The sequence below is a fragment of the Pleurodeles waltl genome, chromosome 5 (genome assembly GCF_031143425.1).
Source record: "Pleurodeles waltl isolate 20211129_DDA chromosome 5, aPleWal1.hap1.20221129, whole genome shotgun sequence".
Taxonomy (NCBI): domain Eukaryota; kingdom Metazoa; phylum Chordata; class Amphibia; order Caudata; family Salamandridae; genus Pleurodeles; species Pleurodeles waltl.
Genome location: NC_090444.1, coordinates 624,810,824 through 624,828,442, shown reverse-complemented (window position 1 = coordinate 624,828,442; position 17,619 = coordinate 624,810,824). Strand labels below are relative to the sequence as shown.

General features: G+C 44.7%; 1 protein-coding gene across 1 annotated transcript in view; it reads right to left on the bottom strand.

Annotated features, from left to right (window-relative positions):
* Window positions 1-17,619, bottom strand: part of HEATR1 (HEAT repeat containing 1) — a 710,058-nt gene that overhangs the window by 319,630 nt on the left and 372,809 nt on the right. The window contains exon 24 of the mRNA XM_069234483.1: window positions 7,503-7,634. Within this exon, the coding sequence (XP_069090584.1) occupies window positions 7,503-7,634 (132 nt within the window). The remainder of the gene's footprint in view (window positions 1-7,502; window positions 7,635-17,619) is intronic.

Below are 17,619 nucleotides of genomic sequence, written 5' to 3'. Positions count from 1 at the left end.
AGAGCTTAAGGCGGTTCACATGGATCACCCTCTTGGGGCTCCTGCTTGTGCCCAGGTCCACCAGGTAGGTGACCTGACTCTTCCTTTCTAGCACTGGGTAAGGGCCACTCCATTTGTCCTGGAGTGCCCTGGGAGCCACAGGCTCCAGAACCCAGACTTTCTGCCCTGGTTGGAATTCAACCAGTGCAGCCTTTTGGTCATACCAAAACTTCTGGAGCTGTTGGCTGGCCTCAAGGTTTTTGGTTGCCTTTTCCATGTACTCTGCCATTCTAGAGCGAAGGCCAAGTACATAGTCCACTATGTCTTGTTTAGGCTCATGAAGAGGTGTCTCCCAGCCTTCTTTAACAAGAGCAAGTGGTCCCCTTACAGGGTGGCCAAACAGAAGTTCAAAGGGTGAGAATCCTACTCCCTTCTGTGGCACCTCTCTGTAAGCAAAAAGCAGACATGGCAAGAGGACATCCCATCTCCTTTTGAGTTTTTCTGGGAGCCCCATGATCATGCCTTTTAATGTCTTGTTGAATCTCTCAACTAAGCCATTAGTTTGTGGATGGTATGGTGTAGTGAATTTGTAAGTCACTCCACACTCATTCCACATGTGTTTGAGGTATGCTGACATGAAGTTGGTACCTCTGTCAGACACCACCTCCTTAGGGAAACCCACTCTGGTAAAGATACCAATGAGGGCCTTGGCTACTGCAGGGGCAGTAGTCGACCTAAGGGGAATAGCTTCAGGATACCTGGTAGCATGATCCACTACTACCAGGATATACATATTTCCTGAGGCTGTGGGAGGTTCTAGTGGACCAACTATGTCCACACCCACTCTTTCAAAGGGGACCCCCACCACTGGAAGTGGAATGAGGGGGGCCTTTGGGTGCCCACCTGTCTTACCACTGGATTGACAGGTGGGGCAGGAGAGGCAAAACTCCTTAACCTTCTGGGACATATTGGGCCAGTAGAAGTGGTTGACTAACCTCTCCCACGTCTTGGTTTGTCCCAAATGCCCAGCAAGGGGAATATCATGGGCTAAGGTCAGAATAAACTCTCTGAACGACTGAGGCACTACCACTCTCCTAGTGGTACCAGGTTTGGGGTCTCTGGCCTCAGTGTACAGGAGTCCATCTTCCCAATAGACCCTATGTGTTCCATTTTTCTTGCCCTTGGACTCTTCAGCAGCTTGCTGCCTAAGGCCTTCAAGAGAGGGACAGGTTTCTTGTCCCTTACACAGCTCCTCCCTTGAGGGTCCCCCTGGGCCTAAGAGCTCAACCTGATAAGGTTCAAGCTCCAAAGGCTCAGTTCCCTCAGAGGGCAGAACTTCTTCCTGAGAAGAGAGGTTCCCTTTTTCTGACTGTGTTGCAGTTGGTTTCCCAACTGACTTTCCTTTTCTCTTGGTAGGCTGGGCCATTTTTCCAGACTCCAGCTCTACTTTTTCACCCTGTGCCTTGCATTGTGCTCTTGTTTTTACACACACCAGTTCAGGGATACCCAGCATGGCTGCATGGGTTTTTAGTTCTACCTCAGCCCATGCTGAGGACTCCAGGTCATTTCCAAGCAGACAGTCTACTGGGATGTTTGAGGAGACCACCACCTGTTTCAGGCCATTGACCCCTCCCCATTCTAAAGTTACCATTGCCATGGGATGTGCTTTAGTTTGATTGTCAGCATTGGTGACTGTATAAGTTTTTCCAGTCAGGTATTGGCCAGGGGAAACCAGTTTCTCTGTCACCATGGTGACACTGGCACCTGTATCCCTCAGGCCCTCTACACTTGTCCCATTAATAAAGAGCTGCTGCCTGTATTTTTGCATGTTAGGAGGCCAGGCAGCTAGTGTGGCTAAATCCACCCCACCCTCAGAGACTAGAGTAGCTTCAGTGTGGACCCTGATTTGCTCTGGGCACACTGTTGATCCCACTTGGAGACTAGCCATTCCAGTGTTACCTGGATTGGAGTTTGGAGTGGAACTTTTCTTGGGACAGGCCTTGTCTCCAGTTTGGTGTCCAGACTGACTACAGTTTCGACACCAGGCCTTTTTGGGATCAAAGTTTTTACCCTTGTACCCAGGATTGTTTTGTGAAGAGGCTCTGGGCCCACCCTCCTGTGCAGGTTTTTGGGGGCCTGTAGAAGACTCTTTACTATTTTTAGTTTTGGCTGTCTCACCACCTTTCCCCTGGGGAGGTTTTGTGACCCCTTTCTTTTGGTCACCCCCTGTGGAAGTTTTGGACACCCTAGTCTTGACCCAATGGTCCGCCTTCTTTCCCAATTCTTGGGGAGAAATTGGTCCTAGGTCTACCAGATGCTGATGCAGTTTATCATTGAAACAATTACTTAACAGGTGTTCCTTCACAAATAAATTGTACAGCCCATCATAATTACTTACACCACTGCCTTGAATCCAACCATCTAGTGTTTTTACTGAGTAGTCTACAAAGTCAACCCAGGTCTGGCTCGAGGATTTTTGAGCCCCCCTGAATCTAATCCTATACTCCTCAGTGGAGAATCCAAAGCCCTCAATCAGGGTACCCTTCATGAGGTCATAAGATTCTGCATCTTTTCCAGAGAGTGTGAGGAGTCTATCCCTACACTTTCCTGTGAACATTTCCCAAAGGAGAGCACCCCAGTGAGATCTGTTCACTTTTCTGGTTACACAAGCCCTCTCAAAAGCTGTGAACCATTTGGTGATGTCATCACCATCTTCATATTTAGTTACAATCCCTTTAGGGATTTTCAACATGTCAGGAGAATCTCTGATCCTATTTATGTTGCTGCCACCATTGATGGGTCCTAGGCCCATCTCTTGTCTTTCCCTCTCTATGGCTAGGATCTGTTTTTCCAAAGCCAATCTTTTGGTCATCCTGGCTAACTGGATGTCCTCTTCACTGGGGTTATCCTCAGTGATTTCAGAGTTGTTGGTCCCTCCTGTGAGGGAACCAGCATCTCTGACTATTATTTGTGGAGTCAGGGCTTGAGTAGCCCTGCTCTCCCTAAGTAGGACTGGAGGGGGGGAATTTCCCTCCAAGTCACTATCTTCATCCTCTGAGTTGCCACCCTCAGAGGGGTTGGCCTTTTCAAACTCTGCCAAAAGCTCCTGGAGCTGTATTTTGGTAGGTTTGGGGCCCATTGTTATTTTCTTTAGTTTACAGAGTGACCTTAGCTCTCTCATCTGTAGATGGAGGTAAGGTGTGGTGTCGAGTTCCACCACAGTCACATCTGTGCTAGACATTTTGCTTCTAAAAGTTGGAATACTTTTTAAGAATCTACAACTAGTTCTAAGTTCTAATTCAAACTTTTACAAACTTTTAAACTCTAAAAGAAATGCTAAACAGGATCTAACACAAGGCCCTAGCAGGTCTTTTAAGAATTTAGAAAACTTTTCAAATTGCAAAAATCAATTTCTAATGACAATTTTGGAATTTGTCGTGTGATCAGGTATTGGCTGAGTAGTCCAGCAAATGCAAAGTCTTGTACCCCACCGCTGATCCACCAATGTAGGAAGTTGGCTCTGTATGTGCTATTTCAAAGTAAGGAATAGCATGCACAGAGTCCAAGGGTTCCCCTTAGAGGTAAAATAGTGGTAAAAATAGATAATACTAATGCTCTATTTTGTGGTAGTGTGGTCGAGCAGTAGGCTTATCCAAGGAGTAGTGTTAAGCATTTGTTGTACATACACATAGACAATAAATGAGGTACACACACTCAGAGACAAATCCAGCCAATAGGTTTTGTATAGAAAAATATCTTTTCTTAGTTTATTTTAAGAACCACAGGTTCAAATTTAACATGTAATATCTTGTTTGAAAGGTATTGCAGGTAAGTACATTAGGAACTTTGAATCATTTCAATTGCATGTATACTTTTCAAGTTATTCACAAATAGCTACTTTAAAAGTGGACACAGTGCAATTTTCACAGTTCCTGGGGGAGGTAAGTTTTTGTTAGTTTTACCAGGTAAGTAAGACACTTACAGGGTTCAGTTCTTGGTCCAAGGTAGCCCACCGTTGGGGGTTCAGAGCAACCCCAAAGTCACCACACCAGCAGCTCAGGGCCGGTCAGGTGCAGAGTTCAAAGTGGTGCCCAAAACGCATAGGCTAGAATGGAGAGAAGGGGGTGCCCCGGTTCCGGTCTGCTTGCAGGTAAGTGCCCGCGTCTTCGGAGGGCAGACCAGGGGGGTTTTGTAGGGCACCGAGGGGGACACAAGCCCACACAGAAATTTCACCCTCAGCAGCGCGGGGGCGGCCGGGTGCAGTGTAGAAACAAGCGTTGGGTTTGCAATGTTAGTCAATAAGAGATCAAGGGATCTCTTCAGCGCTGCAGGCAGGCAAGGGGGGGCTTCCTCGGGGAAACCTCCACTTGGGCAAGGGAGAGGGACTCCTGGGGGTCACTTCTCCAGTGAAAGTCCGGTCCTTCAGGTCCTGGGGGCTGCGGGTGCAGGGTCTTTTCCAGGCGTCGGGACTTAGGTTTCAGAGAGTCGCGGTCAGGGGAAGCCTCGGGATTCCCTCTGCAGGCGGCGCTGTGGGGGCTCAGGGGGGACAGGTTTTGGTACTCACAGTCGTAGAGTAGTCCGGGGGTCCTCCCTGAGGTGTTGGTTCTCCACCAGCCGAGTCGGGGTCGCCGGGTGCAGTGTTGCAAGTCTCACGCTTCTTGCGGGGAGATTGCAGGGTTCTTTAAAGCTGCTCTTTTGGATAAAGTTGCAGTCTTTTTGGAGCAGGTCCGCTGTCCTCGGGAGTTTCTCGTCGTCGTCGAAGCAGGGCAGTCCTCAGAGGATTCAGAGGTCGCTGGTCCCTTTGGAAGGCGTCGCTGGAGCAGAGTTCTTTGGAAGGCAGGAGACAGGCCGGTGAGTTTCTGGAGCCAAGGCAGTTGTTGTCTTCTGGTCTTCCTCTGCAGGGGTTTTCAGCTAGGCAGTCCTTCTTCTTGTTGTTGCAGGAATCTAATTTTCTAGGGTTCAGGGTAGCCCTTAAATACTAAATTTAAGGGCGTGTTTATGTCTGGGGGGTTAGTAGCCAATGGCTACTAGCCCTGAGGGTGGGTACACCCTCTTTGTGCCTCCTCCCAAGGGGAGGGGGTCACAATCCTAACCCTATTGGGGGAATCCTCCATCTGCAAGATGGAGGATTTCTAAAAGTTAGAGTCACCTCAGCTCAGGACACCTTAGGGGCTGTCCTGACTGGCCAGTGACTCCTCCTTGTTGCTTTCTTTGTTCCCTCCAGCCTTGCCGCCAAAAGTGGGGGCCGTGGCCGGAGGGGGCGGGCAACTCCACTAAGCTGGAGTGCCCTGCTGGGCTGTGACAAAGGGGTGAGCCTTTGAGGCTCACCGCCAGGTGTCACAGCTCCTGCCTGGGGGAGGTGTTAGCATCTCCACCCAGTGCAGGCTTTGTTACTGGCCTCAGAGTGACAAAGGCACTCTCCCCGTGGGGCCAGCAACATGTCTCTAGTGTGGCAGGCTGCTGGAACTAGTCAGCCTACACAGACAGTCGGTTAAGTTTCAGGGGGCACCTCTAAGGTGCCCTCTGGGGTGTATTTTGCAATAAAATGTACACTGGCATCAGTGTGCATTTATTGTGCTGAGAAGTTTGATACCAAACTTCCCAGTTTTCAGTGTAGCCATTATGGTGCTGTGGAGTTCGTGTTTGACAAACTCCCAGACCATATACTCTTATGGCTACCCTGCACTTACAATGTCTAAGGTTTTGTTTAGACACTGTAGGGGTACCATGCTCATGCACTGGTACCCTCACCTATGGTATAGTGCACCCTGCCTTAGGGCTGTAAGGCCTGCTAGAGGGGTGACTGACCTATACTTGCATAGGCAGTGAGAGGCTGGCATGGCACCCTGAGGGGAGTGCCATGTCGACTTACTCGTTTTGTTCTCACTAGCACACACAAGCTGGCAAGCAGTGTGTCTGTGCTGAGTGAGAGGTCTCCAGGGTGGCATAAGACATGCTGCAGCCCTTAGAGACCTTCCTTGGCATCAGGGCCCTTGGTACTAGAAGTACCAGTTACAAGGGACTTATCTGGATGCCAGGGTCTGCCAATTGTGGATACAAAAGTACAGGTTAGGGAAAGAACACTGGTGCTGGGGCCTGGTTAGCAGGCCTCAGCACACTTTCAATTGTAAACATAGCATCAGCAAAGGCAAAAAGTCAGGGGGCAACCATGCCAAGGAGGCATTTCCTTACAGTAAGGCTTGGCTACATGGGAAGTTTCAGCTACTTATACAGTATACCTAGACAATAATATGCCAGCTCCAAATTAGATGTAAATGGGAGAAGATTTACATAGGCTTGCATGAAATGGTCCCTATTTAGAATTTCGGAACACATGGCTGGTTTTGTTTTTTTAATTTACACCATCATTTTCAGCATTGTATTTGTCTTGCATTAAACCTTCTTTGAACTATAATAAATAAAAAAAGATATGTACTCATGAGTAAACCCCATTTCATTTCTCCACCTCCTCTTCCGATGAGCGTTTTTCCAGTTCGCCACACTTTATTCTAAAAGATTTACTCCTCTAAAATAACATGAGTCTACTTCTCTTCCCTTATTTCTAGTGGAGGAACCATGGATGGTGTAGTGAGGAATGTAATTATTGTGCATTAATTTAGTAACACAACCCACAGTACCCTCTTGATCTTTCAGCACACTTAAATCTGACCTCCCAGTAGACCTACAAAGTGCAGCATCTTTCAAGCTGACAGAGTGGTACTGCTACAGAAAACATATTTGCTGTATTCACATCCACATGAGCTACAGACGTGTTGGTAGCACTGAGCTATTAGGGTACCTATGTGGCAACACGTTTAGAACCCAGTCCCAAAATACTGCCATGTAGCTCATATCGTAGTATCCATGGTCACCATATTTTGGGTACTCCTATGTACACACTCTGATTTTTCTCTGCCCCCACACGTTGGTTCATTCCTGTGCGCCATCTTTGTAGCGTTAGGAGTTTTGCATTACCCCAGGCATGTGAAATATCAGGCTTAGAGACTATTTACAATAGGAAACAACGAATTAGCTTGTTTCCTACCATCCTACTCAATTTGAGATGCCCAAGATCACAAGTTAAAGTATTAAGGCAATCCTCACACCCAAAATGCTGAAAACTTGATTTCCTAACTCCTTCCAGAATGTTTGTGTGATCCTGAACTCCAATATTGAAAGCAAGAAGGTAATATCACCCTTCTTACACTTAGGCTTTCATCATTAGACCCATCTTTTATAATCTATTCTTATGTGTAGTATCTTCAACTGGAACGAACAGAGGCTGGCCTGAATAAATCCATCTTGATGATGCATCATCGCTTGCTACCAGACAATGTCTTTACAGTAGCACTCTTTTCCATCAGTTAGGAAGATACCCTTATTGAGCAGGTAAAGTGAACATGAATAATGGAAATGGAGATGTAAACCATGAAATGCAAGACCAGCTGCTGATTGGGGTAAATGGACTGCAGAACATATGATACACAGATCTCAGTGACAAATAACAAGCCATGCTCACTCACCGATTTGAAGGTACTTGTGGCCACCTGGGCACAGAATGGATTCTTACAGTTCAAGAGAAGGTCAAAGAGCACACCCAGTATTCTCTGCTGAACTTTTCCATCAGCTATTGCAGCAAAAAATTGCTTTGTGATCTGCAAAACAAAAATAGGCATTCAATATGAACAGTACATTGTAACTGTTGCAGCCTTTGGCTCCGCCTTCATTCCATTTGCTCAATCCCATCAAGAGGTTGTTTCCAGAAGCTGATTTACAGAAATCAAATCTAAATCAGGGGTATCCTCACACTTTACATTCGTATACTCTGTTCTTTAACCTCTGCTGACGACCAAAGACTGCTAAGAGACCTCAGCACCAATATCTTCAGGGTGAAACAGCACTGCCTTACACTCCAGGGCCACCCACTGTTGAAATAAAACGGACTTTACACCTTGACTGGCTTTCAAGCTGGCACTGGAATAAGTGAAATATTATTACAAACTAGTATACATTAGCTGCATAGGTACAGGATTGCAATCAGATTGTGTGTTCAGGGTGACTTGTTTCTTGCCCTATTTGGGCAGCCATTTTTGTTTTTCTTACTTTACCATTTGGACATGGCTAACATTTCAGAATGGCAGAAATAAAAATAAAAAAAATAAAGTGAGCAGGAGCACAAAAAGGAAGTGAGTATCCTGGTAGAACTTTGCAGTGTTTGCAGGATTGGCCAGAACAAAATAGGTTTTGAGAAAGGAGTGGTGAGAAAAGAGAGTGGGGTAAAAATAAATTAATGCCAATGTGTGTATTAAGGTGTTTACATCCGTGAAATGTTGTGAGCAAATACCAGTGCTAAAGATGAAACCTGTTAGCCATTCCTAATACCAGCTAAATCACAGTGAACACACAAAAGGTGATGGGAGGAATACTTGCAACAAGTCTAAACACTGGCAGTCAGTCAAGATATCATTCCATCATATCGATCTTTTGTCCATCATGTCACCTCTGTTTAGACCTAGCCATGTGCAAACAAGTCTTGATCCAGCTTCAAAAGGACCCAAAAGAGGTTTTGCGCTGACTGGGACTCATTAGTTAGCTTGGTTCCAGTGGCACTGTGAGTGTGGGACCCACAGCCGGGCAACCTTGACCACTTAGGGCGTTACATCAAACACAAAAGGTGAGGAGAGGAATGTATGCAATAAATATAACCACTGTCAATCACTCGGGGTAGCATTATAAACAAACATTCCAGCCTGGCAGTTCAGGCTTGATTGTTCCCAGTGGAGCAGCGTCAAGACTAGTAGTAGTAGTAATAATAATTTATTGATCTAGTTTATATTAAAACCATATACAGTGAAAGGCTAAACAAATATATATATATTATAAATCAGTCCTAATGCAAAAATACTTGAACTATACAATAAAAACCAGCAGAGCAGGATTACAGAAAACAGCATACAGAAGCCAGAGCATATATAAATAGGAATCATATGGTGACCAACAGCCCCCACATTTTTTTAGCCTTATTTAAAAATCTAGTGACAAACCTGACATGTTTAGGGGTGGAACCTTTGAACCAGAAAAAGGTTGCCTCTTGTATCGTCCTTATGCTTTTGAATTTCAAGGTTAGCTTCAAGTAAATTTTTCAAAACGAATAAAAAGCTAAACAAACAAAGTATATGCTCCAGTTTCTTCCATCTCATTGCAGAGTCTTTATACACGATCAACCACTCATTCTAATCCACAGGTCATCAAATTGGTAAATGGTAAATATAACTATCTGAGGTGCAGGAATGGCTTTTTTTTGTTACAGGGTTACTAATAAAATCCACATAAGCCTGCCACTGAATGGTGAGCGTTTCCAAGGGATAGTTGGAATTTATATAGTGGCCTCTGCTAAAGTAGCCATATAGCTTGATGTTTTTATTTCGTTTTTTATCAGCTGTTTCTTTTGCTCCTTTGTCATAGTGAACATAGCATTTAAGGCAGGTGTAGGAAGCTGGCCTGGGGTGTGGCGAGTACCTAAGATACTTACACTTATACAAGGTCCAGGTATCCCCTATTAGTGTAGTGTATGCAGTGTCTAGAAGCCAGGCTCTCTAGAGGTAGCAGTGGACGAGCAGCCAAAGCTTATCTAGGAGACATGCAAGCTCATGCAATACCACTGTAGTCACACAGCATCCACACACACTCAGTGTTACAAAAATAAGGGTACTTTATTTTAATGACAATACCAAAAAGTACTAGAGAGGCAACTCTTCAATATGAGGTAAGTAACACACTAAATATATACACTAGTTATCAGCAATAGGCACAGAAAGCAATAGAAAACAGTGCAAATGCAATTAGACAATAGTGACCCTAGGCGGAGCCCAAACCATACACAAAAAAAAAAAATGGGATGCAAACACAGGACCCCACCTAGCTAAGTGGAATGTGTAGAGGGGAGGTGAGAATACTAGGAAACCCCACATGTAAGTACCACAGTGCCCCCTAGCAACCAGGAAGAAAGGCGTAAGTTAGTGGATTTTCCCCAAACCACGCGAAAGGAAGGAAAAGAAGAAAATACAACACCCAGACAAGACTGCAAGAAACCAGTTGTGGATTCCTGAAGGAGACCTTTGGAAGAAGGGGACCAAGTCCAGAAGTCACAAGACAGTCCAGGAGGAGTAGGAGCTACTACTCACCCAGCTGGAGATGCAGGAGTTGGTTGACAGTGATGTGAAGGTCAGCACTGCAGCCCTGGAGTCAGTGAAGAGTTCCTGAGGGATGCAGATGACCTCCCACGCTGCAAGAAGAATTGCAGTCAGGTGCTGGTGCAGGAATTCCACCAACAAGCCTTGGCAAAGGCAAATGTTGCAGTTGGCGGAATGTACAGCTGCCGGGGACCAGCAAGGCCTAGGAGGACTCAACCTAGGAGGGAGAGTCACAAGGGACCCTCCGCAACACAGAATGTCCACAGGAGCAGAGGCAGCACCCACAGGATGGGGACAGAGGAGTCGCAGAAGCACCCAATCAGCACTACTGGAGAAGGGTCCCACACCGCAGGAGAACCACGCAGAGGGCTGTGCGTGCAGGAAGGAGTGCTGGGGGCTGAAACTACACGTAGCCTGAAGATCCGTTGGAGGAGATACAAAGAAGCTTTGGCAGCTGCAAGAGATGCAGTGCACGGGGGTAATTGCCCTGCATGGGAAGGCAAGGGCTTACCTCCACCAAAATTGGACAGCTGGTAGAGAGGACCAAGAGGGCTACTTCGGACCACCACCCGTGATGCAGGATCCATGCAGCTCAAGATGAAAGGAGATCCATGGAGCCGATCATCATTGTAGTTGGTGCCTGCTGATGTAGGGGAGTGACTCCTTCACTCCAAGGGAGATTCCTTCTTCCTTCTCATGCAGACTGAAGACTTGCCGCCCTCAGAGGATGCACAGTCAGGGAAATGTTGCAAAAGCTGGATAGAGCAGTGGAAACAATGTTGCAAGAAGAGTCTTCTTCATGAATGCAGATTGCCGGTTCCTGGAAGGTCCAGTCACGGTTCCAGTGGCTAGGAGTCAAAGTAAGGTTGCAGAGGTGTCCTGCTGGAATCTTGCAAGCTGAATCTGAGGACTCACCCAAGAGAGAGTCCCTAAATAGCCCTGAAAGGGGGGTTTGGTCACCTCTCCAGGTGACCACTCATCAGGAAGATGCTCTGACGTCACCTGCCTGGCCTGGCCACTCAGATGCTCCCAGAGGTCCCTGTCAACCTTGGATTCAATATGGCAGAACCCAGGGACCCTCTGGAAGAGCTCTGGGCACCACCCCTGGGGTTGGTAATGGACAGGGGAGTGGTCACTCCCCTTTCCATTGTCCAGTTTCACACCAGAGCATGTGCCCTTCAAAGCATACCAGTGGCTTGGGGAGGCTACCCGCCAAGCCATGTAAGACCTATTTCCAAAGGGAGAGGGTGTTACCCCCCTCTCTCAAAGGAAACCATTTGTTCTGCCTTCCTGGGCTTGAGCTTTTCAAGCAGGAGGAGGGCAGAAACATGTCTGAGGGGTGGCAGCAGCTTGGGCTACCTGGAAAACTGGTGGGGGCCATGCTGGGGGTCCTCTAAGAAGCCCCCAGAGTGCATGGAATCATACTTTCAATACTGGCAACAGTAGTGGGGTATGATTCCGACATGTTTGATACCAAACATGCCTAAGTTCGGAGTTACCATTTTGTTGATGGACATAGGTAGTGACCTATGTCCAGTACACGCCTAAAATGGCATCTCCGCACTCACAAAGTCCATGAAAATGGCACTGGAGTTCATTGAGGCACCTCTGCTAGTGCAAGGGTGCCCTCACACACAGGTACTTGCACCCTGCCCTCTGGGCTAGGAGGGCCTGCCATAGGGGTGACTGGTAGTGACCTGGTGCAGTGACCTGTGGTGAAAAAGGGTGCATGCACCCTTTCACGTAGGCTGCCATGGCAAGCCTGCAAAACACTTTGCATTGTCTCCCAATGGGTTTCATAATACATGGTGCAGCCCATGGGAATCTCCTGGTACCCCAATGCCCTGTGTACCACATACTAGGGACTTACATAGGGGCACCGGTATGCCAAATGTGCGGTAAAAATGGTATAAGTCACTAAGTTAGAAGAGAGCGAGCATTATCACTGGGGTCCTGTTTAGCAGGATCCTAGTGAACACAGTCAAATACACTGACAAACATGCAAAATGTGGGGGTAACCATGCTAAAAAGAGGCTACTTTCCTACATAAGGCAATTTATACTTGCAGATAAGATTATTAATAGTGTGTGTTTAAAATACCTATCGTTGCTTATTGAGCTACTTCTTCCACTACATAACGCTTAAGTGTATTTACTTGCACATCAAGAGCTTACTAGTGCATCAAAAGATGAGGCCAAACTCTAGTCTTATTCTGCACTGCAATGTTGACTTCCTCAGATAAAGTAGCTTCCTAATCTTTGTTTCATTTTTTTTTTAATCAGCTGTTTCCTTTGCTCCCTTCTCATAGTTACCAAAGCATTTAAGGTGGGAAATTTATACTTGTAGATAAGATATTTTTTTTACGGTGTGCATGTTTTAAATACATTTTGTTCCTTGCTGAAGCGCTTCTTGCACTACGTAAAGCTCATGTGTATTTTCTGCGCTTTTAGGCAATCAAAATAATTCATATAATTAAAGTTTACTAATGCGTCAAAAGAGTGAGGACAGACTCTTGAATTATTCTGCATTGTGGTTTTGACTTCCTCAGGTAAAGTACCTTCCTAATGCATGCCATAAATGCAGTTTCAGCCAGCTTATTGAGGGCTGACGCCATCATATTCAGAAGCACAGCACCATAGTAACTAATTTTGTTTGTACCGCTGTAATGATAGGGCCACTGGCACCAACACAATAATTAGTAGCAAATGATTTAACACCTGCTGATATATTCAGGGATTTCTTGCACACCGGAGGCAACTGGAAGTCCCAGTTCAAAGAACTATAAAGTATCACTCCAAGATAGATATAATGCTTAACTAATTCAATCCTATCCATTACAATCGCTCAGGCAAATTTCAGGTTATGACATCCAAATTACATATCTTGGTTTTCTTTATATTCATTGAAAGGTTGTATGCCGTGTTGAACTCATGCAGTTTGGTCAACTGATGTTGTAGAACCTTTTGTGTCTCTGATAGAAATCACAATATCATCTGCATACGCAAATATGTCACTTTGGTATGTGTAGGTTTTGGAGCGTCTCCCAGGTTTCCATTGGATCCGAGATGTACAGATTAAATTAGGCAGGAGCCAGGACACATCCTTGCTGAAAAACATTATTAGTAAATGTATGTGTCATTGCCTTGCCATCTGAAAATGTAACTCTGACCCATGTATTGATGTACAATTCAATGATTAATTTCAATAAGACTTGATCAATCCCCAAGCTGTCAGATTCTTCCAAAATTCCAGTCTATTTGCTTTATCGAAGGCTGTTGTATGTTTATGAAGCAGGCAAAAAATGTACTCCCTTTTGTTACTTATGTATTCTTAATCAATGTAGTTTAAGTTATAATATTTGTTGTTGAGCAATTCTGATGAAAGCCTTTTTGGTGAAATGAAATACCGTTCAAGTATGGCCCAATTACTAAAATGATGAAGAAGATCTGCAAATAGTTTCCCAAATGAATCTAGCAAGGTAATTAGCCTTTAAATCTCCAGGGGATCTCTTGGCCCTTATTTGAGTTTGGGTCGAATGATGGAACCTGACCAGGACATACAGACTTTACCCATATAAATTACTGAGTTTAATATAACAGAAAGTAAGGCACCCCAGTTCGCTGGACTCAACTTTATAAGGGCCATAGAAAGACTATTTGGAACAGGTGCTTGTGAGTTATTTGCCTGCTTTATAAGGGTTACTATTTCCATACTAGAGATTCTGTATCACCTATATGGTCCTTCCAAAGTGGACGATACAAAGGGTTCCCATAGTATAGCTCTGATAAATCATGTTTCCATGTCCACTAAGGGATATGATGATCTCCCCATAATTTATATGAATGTGTTCCAGGGCCCACCAGTGCCCAAAACCTTGTGGTGTTTTTTGTTGAAATTGCTACTTGGAGAACAATACAGAGAAGTTCTGGATGTCTTTATTTTTAATACTGAAAATGTCCTTTTTTAACACTTTTATGGCTTTTTACTGCACATCCCACAGATGAGGATGATCCCGTTTTCGTAAATTGTCTAATTGTTTATCGATTAATTTTTTGTATGTAACATTTCGGAAGACAAGCTTCATAATCACCTTTGTAGCCAGCACTTTAAATGTGTCTAAGTAACTGCTGGCAAGTACATATATCCCATAGTAACGGCGATAAATTATTCTTCACATGCCTTCCTAAAGTCAGTATAAAATTCTGTTCACACAAACCTTTCAATTTCTTTTTCAAGCCTATATTCCATACAATTACGGTTCTTTCTTAAACCAATATTCCCCTGCTAGTTACAGACTAATCAACTTTCAGCAATGTAAGTGTCGGATGAAGGTTATGATCGCTTTCTGGCCTGGGAATGATAGAAAGTCCTATATTAGCTCAAAGGCAAAGAAATGTATAAAACCGTAATCGATCAAAGATTTTCTCCCACTGGAAACAAACCTTGATTGAGCAGATCGGTCCTTTACAAATCTGCTGTTAAAATGATGTAAGCCAAGATAAAACAAAACGCACTAATTTACTGCACCAGGTGGTCTTAGGCTGCAGAAAAACGGGACTGGGAACAGAGTGACTTGTCGCATAAATCTGTTTCAACGTCTGCTGTTATATAGTAAAGAGTGATTAAAATCCCCTGTTAAAAGTAATGGTGTGTTTCTGGTTGTGCCACCAGATCTTCCATTAGGACAAAAGTGTTTATTAAGTTCTGCCTGTCTTTAGCAAGAGTTGGCGGTACATGGACGTTAATAATAAAAAAAAAGAAGGCTTTAGTGCCTAACTTCTCCCATATCATAACTGGACACCTAGGGCCTGCTTTACAACTCGGCAAATGGGTTACTCCATCACAACTGTGACTGACATGCTGTCTGCCGAAATCTAAATCCCATAGGATAGAATGGAATTTAGATTTTAGCGGAGAGGGTATCAGTCACTTATGTAACGGAGTAACCGGTCCGCCACGTTCTAAATCAGGACCTTAGTTTTTAGGATCAAACCATCATTTGCCCAGTTCAGAGATGATTGTCTTTTCATGTGCCCTTAATGTGGCAGAACAGCAAAGGTAATGTAATTCTGAAAAATAATGGCAGTATTATTTCACATTTCTTCAATACATTGTATATGATAGTTTATAAAGCCCTTGAGATTTGTATTACTCTCCTTAATCTGGCACTCCTTGTCCGCAATACTCCAGAAGCAAGCCATTAACCAGACCTAATTGTTTTCTGACCTTTTATTGCTATAAATCAGGAGTTCCATGGAGGCCACTGTCCGACTTTTCAACTTGCTGGAATTAGAAGTACCGTTTACTTTGCTTCCTTGCTTGAAATGTAAATTCTGAAGTTGTTAACCTCATTTGAGGCAAAGTAGTACAGGCCTTTAAGAGAAGATGTGTGCCAAGGCGTTTTTAGAATCCTGCTCTGTTGCTTCTAATTACCTTTTTCAACATAAACGAACACTTCACCATTTTTACATGTGCAATCATGATTCCCTGCTCTGCTAAGGTCTTACAGTTGTCTAGAATTTATATGTAGAGGGATTTAGCTAATAATGCTGTTCTGGTGAATTACCTTTTGGAGAACTCATCCCTTAAAAACTGCATGCTAAGTAATTGGCAGGAGTGGATAAAGTCCAGTAAATTAGGGCGCTGCAAAACCCTCTATCTGTTCTGCCAAGTAAGAATATCAAAACTATCCTTCTGAATTATAGATAGGCACAAAATCTTTTTGATAAGAGTTCCTGCTGTGGTTGATTCACTTCTTCAAATAAGTCCAAGAGACTATTCAGGTGGTTTTGGTACAGTACAATGTCTAACGATGCAACTCATAGAAACTTGATCTTCAATCTGGATATTTGTTATGACTGAAGTGTCTTGAGACCTGGTACAATGGGGATCCTCTTGAGTTGCCATTGCAGTGCTAAAAGAAGTTCAAGATCTCTGAAATACACTCTGAAATTTTCAGCAGTAATAACGGTGTACGGCCTCCTGTACCAACGTCATTGGGTTCATTCTTCCCTTGCTCCCCAACAATCTCAATTCTGGAAAGGCTAAATTCCAGGGCGGTATTCCCCTTTGAGGATTCTCCAGATATGATTGATGGTGTGACCTCATTCCTATATATTCTTGCCACTTCCTGGTTAGAGTCTGATCCATCTCACATACAAGTATGAGAGGCCTGCTTAATTTGTAAGGGGGGGGGGGGGGGGGGGGGGGGGGGGCCTCGTGAAAAAGTTGAATTAGGCTGTATTTCGTTAATATTTCTGATGTTAGTAGCCAGCTTATTTGGATCGTGCTTAGTAGTTTGCCTGTTATCTGGGAAGTTGTTTATACTATTAACACTTATTTGACCCGCTGTCCTTTTTTCCCTGGTTGGATGATTTCAAATACAGGAAAAATATTTGATTCTTATGTTACAGATGCCATATTGCCAAACAAATGGGTGAGTCCCTTAAGGAACCTTCCAACAATGGGAGTCTTGAATAAGGAAGGTTGATCTGGCAATCTAAGAGGCTGAAATGGCCGATAAGTAAGCTTTAAGTGTGTCCAAAGCAACGCCCTGCTAGGCCAAAGAAAGAATGAGCAAGAGAACTTCGGAGAGAGGTGCAGAAAGGGGATCAACAGACTTCTTGGTACGCTATGCCACAAATTTATGTGAACGGCAGGCATATACCTTTTGGTGGGGGGACGCCTGGCTGCCAGAATAACATCACAGACTTCAGGCAGAAGGTCAAGAGCTGTCAACTGTTGCCGCTCAATCTACACGCAAGAAGGCAAAGACTGGGCAGGTTCGGGTGAAGAACCGTCCCCTGATGCTGTGACAGAAGATCCTCCCGAAGGGGCAGTCTGATCGGAAGATCCGTAGCCATGTTCAGTAGCTCTGGATACCATACTCTTCATGCCCAGTCCAGAGCCACAAGCATTACTTGGGCCCATGTCGCTTTTGATCTTCCTCAGAACTCTGCACAGAAGTGATATAGGTGGAAGGCGTAAAGGAGGCCTGAGTTCCACTCAGGACTAAAAGCATTGTCGAGCTAGTGCCGCCTTGAAAACTCCAACGTGCAAAACAGTTGACATTGCACGTTCTCTGAGGAGGCGAACAGATCTGACCAAGGCTTACTGTAGGAAGTTGGCTCTGTATGTGCTATTTCAAAGTAAGGAATAGCATGCACAGAGTCCAAGGGTTCCCCTTAGAGGTAAAATAGTGGTAAAAATAGATAATACTAATGCTCTATTTTGTGGTAGTGTGGTCGAGCAGTAGGCTTATCCAAGGAGTAGTGTTAAGCATTTGTTGTACATACACATAGACAATAAATGAGGTACACACACTCAGAGACAAATCCAGCCAATAGGTTTTGTTATAGAAAATGAAAATGTCACTTACCCAGTGTACATCTGTTCGTGGCATCAGTCGCTGAGATTCACATGTTCTGCAATAGCTCGCCATCTGGTG